Source organism: Eriocheir sinensis, unplaced genomic scaffold (genome assembly GCF_024679095.1).
Source record: "Eriocheir sinensis breed Jianghai 21 unplaced genomic scaffold, ASM2467909v1 Scaffold930, whole genome shotgun sequence".
In the NCBI taxonomy this organism is placed as follows: domain Eukaryota; kingdom Metazoa; phylum Arthropoda; class Malacostraca; order Decapoda; family Varunidae; genus Eriocheir; species Eriocheir sinensis.
Genome location: NW_026112309.1, coordinates 1 through 3,582, shown reverse-complemented (window position 1 = coordinate 3,582; position 3,582 = coordinate 1). Strand labels below are relative to the sequence as shown.

Below are 3,582 nucleotides of genomic sequence, written 5' to 3'. Positions count from 1 at the left end.
TTGAATAAAGATAATGTAAGAAAGTGAAAATATTTAAAGAAACGAGAATAATTTAAAAGAAAGAATGGAAGAGGCAATAAATAAAAAGGAGAAATAATTGAAAGCCGTTTTCTATAGGTAGCTGGTAACCATTAAAACATATTTTCGGGTGATGGAGGGAGGGTGACTTGGCCTTTATATGAGCGCGTGGCTTAGTTTGACTGCAGATCCGCCTCAACGGAGGCTTCGTGAGCATGAAAAGTAATAACCGTATATTATGTGAAAATGTGGAGATTTGCATTCAGGCAATCACGTGTGTTCATTCCCGCGTTGTACTAGTCCGAATATTCTGTGTGAATCATGTGGACAATTTCATTATTCTCATTCCACATGCTCTATGTGTCAGAAACAAGAGAAACTGTTATGCGAGACGTGTGGGATGATGTTTGAGACCTCGACACACAACTGCGAAGGACGCATGTCACAAGAGCACGGTAAGAATTTTATGATTTTATTTTTAATGAGACTATGTTAACTGAAGTTGTGTATGAGTGTAATACTGCTAATACTATTACTGATATTACTACTACTACTACTACAACTTCTACTACTAATAATAATCAATTCCACACAGACGTCGGTGAGTGCTCGAATACAGCGATCAACAGTTCATCCTCTGAAACAAAACAAAACCGAAAACTTCATCGTGGGGGTGGGAATATACGAGGTAAGGAAAGTTATAATAAGAAAAATATTTTTAAGGAGGGTAATGGGTTAACTGAAGTTGTGTATGAGTGTACTACTACTACTACCAGATAGAGATAAATAATAATAATAAAGGAAAAGAAGTATAAAAGTATTGTATTCTCCCACAGATAGATCATCTTCCCCTCAGGCGGGACCCAGTGGCTTGCAGTTGGAATCCAGTGACGTACTAACAGCTGCATCCAGTCCTCAGGCGAGTCCCAGTGACACGTCATCTCACCTTCCAGACGTTGTTTCCATTCCAACGTCATCTCCACCATTACAGGAATATCCTGAATTGATTGACGTACGAAGTAATTTTTACAGATGCTACACGCGACACCAATACAGTATTCCGTCGGACTTCAACGCAGATCCCATATTGTTTCTCACTGCATACAGGGATTTCTTTATAGGGGAGATACGACAGTATTTCGCAAGTCATAGTAATAATTTTCCTCCAACATTAAAAGTGTTTCCACAGCTAAGTATAACCCTCATAAAATTTTCAACAATAGACGAGGATATATCACGCAATATGCATATTGCTTTCCGTGCACGTCTAATCACGTCGCAGGACATCGATGATCTTGTTAATCGATGGATAGATCAACTTCGGAGTAGACTAGAAACCCTTACCAGTGAAGTAGAAGGATCTGGTTTTATCATTTCAAGTGTGAATGATTTTTATATTAATTTTTGTACGTATGCAGCATACAGCGGTATAGGAAGTTATATCCCATATCCTAGTATTCTACGGGGAAAACATGAAATTTTCAATCCTAACGGCATTCAATCCTCATGTGTAATCCAGTGTATCGCTGCTTACAAAATGCGTAAACAGGGGAGATTGTGGAAGAACGTCCGACAAGCCGTAGAGAGACCTACAAGTTGTAGAAAGTGGGTCAAGAGTGATGGTGTAGCGTCTCCCGTGAGTTGGGAAAGCTTATCTAAGTTAGAACACTTGAATCGCGTCTCCCTGTACGTGTACACTCTGCATAAAAGCGATGATAGGTATCATCTTTCGCTCTCTAGGAAAGGAAATGGGAGGTTTTCAACAGTTATCCCTCTCCTTTTACTCGGCGGAAAACACATGACACTCATCAAAGATTTGGAAAGCTATTACAAGAAACTGACTAGACGTCCCATGAAATCAGATCAACAATTTTGCACCATATGTTTCAGCAGTCTCCCACGTACAGTGAACTTGCGCGATCACCATTGTCAGTGCAACTTTACCCAAACACTGCTTTTCCCTGATAATCATGAAAAGATAACTTTCCGAAATTTCGCATATTCGTACTCTCCTTCCCATACGTGTTTCTTTGATTTTGAAACATATTCAACACCGCGTGAGAAGGGCTGTGTTATAGCAGAACAAAAGCCTTAGGTTATGCCTATCTCATTGTTGACAGACAAGGCAATGTAGTAAAAAAGGACAGTTATATAGGAATCGATGCTGTTAATCATTTCATAACTAACCTCTCGGATGTCTGGCGTCGTATCAAAGTCACGACGGTAACGTACCCCATACATATGACCGACGTGGACGAAGTCCGTTTTCAGAGACAGAATCAATGCGAACTTTGTTTCCAGTCTTTTGATGAGAAACATCCACCCCACAGACATCATGATCACAGTCTCCCTCGTCATAATTACTTAGCAGCATATTGTTCGCGCTGTAACTTGCAGTGCAGAGATATGAGACGTTATCTTATCACCTTGGCTCACAATATGAGTTTTGATGTCTCTGTCATCTTGAAAGAGTTCAATGAACCGGAGAGTGTCGTTAGTATTATATCTAAATCGAGTACACAGTTGTTTAGAGTGAGAATTGGTGACCTACAGTTCCAAGACACATTAAGTGTTATGGGAGACAGTTTGAAGAAGTTGGTAGAGAGTCACGTAGCAGCCGGTTACAGCACCCGTTACGCGCATGAGATGGTTAGTTATCTCCCCCAGGACGTGAGAACTCGCGTGTGCACACAAAAACAGTTTTTTTGTTATGAATAAATCAACAAATTAGAACGGTTGAAAGAGCTGCGATTGCCACCTCGTGAAGCTTTTCGCGATTCCCTGAAACAGAAAGACTTATCCCCAGAGGAGTATGAACACGCCCAACGCATCTTTAACAGCACCTCCTGTCGGACTTTAGGTGATTACGTCAAACTGTACTGTGAGATCGACGTTGGTTTATTAGCTGATGTCTATATGAAATACAGGTCATCAATGCATGAAATATATGGTCTAGACGTGGTGCATTATGTATCGCTGTCGTCTTATGCTTACGACGCCTTTTTAAAATCAACGGACATCAGCCTTGACCCACCCCACAGTCCTGAAATGTATCACCTCGTCAAAAGAAATATTCGAGGAGGGTTTGTAACCTGTGTTCGACCATTCATGAGAAGCAGTCACGCGGGAAATGGAGGACCTGGGACGTATATATTTTATTTAGATTTTAATTCTTTGTATGCAACAGTAATGTGCTCGCCCTTACCGGTGGGGGATATCAGGAGACTCAGTTCTGGGGAGATGGATGTCTTTTTAGAGACTGGGATTGCGAATCATGCAACAGATGGCGACACGGGCTACTGGCTTCATCTCGACACTCTCAATGTATCCGCCGATGTAGCTCGTGCCACAGATGAGTTTCCCCTATGTCTCACCCACATGAATATCACAGAAGACATGCTCTCTCCTCACAGTCAGCGATTATTAGAAGCGGAGGACGCAAGCTTATCAAGAAAAACAGAAAATTAGTAGCATCTCACCTCGGATTGAAAGATCATTTAATCAGTCTAGACTTACTCCAGCTGTTGATGTCTCTGGGTCTCGAAATTCAATGCATTCACGGGA

The 3,582-nt window shown here is 41.3% G+C and overlaps 1 protein-coding gene across 1 annotated transcript; it reads left to right on the top strand.

The window, feature by feature from the left end:
• Positions 1-337: 337 nt before the first annotated feature.
• Positions 338-2,022, top strand: LOC126994942 (uncharacterized; the record flags this gene model as incomplete). The annotated part of the gene is made up of 2 exons (XM_050854211.1): positions 338-706; positions 855-2,022. Coding segments are annotated over exons 1-2 (1,367 nt in total), but the record flags the coding sequence as incomplete, so codon positions are not given.
• Positions 2,023-3,582: the final 1,560 nt, after the last annotated feature.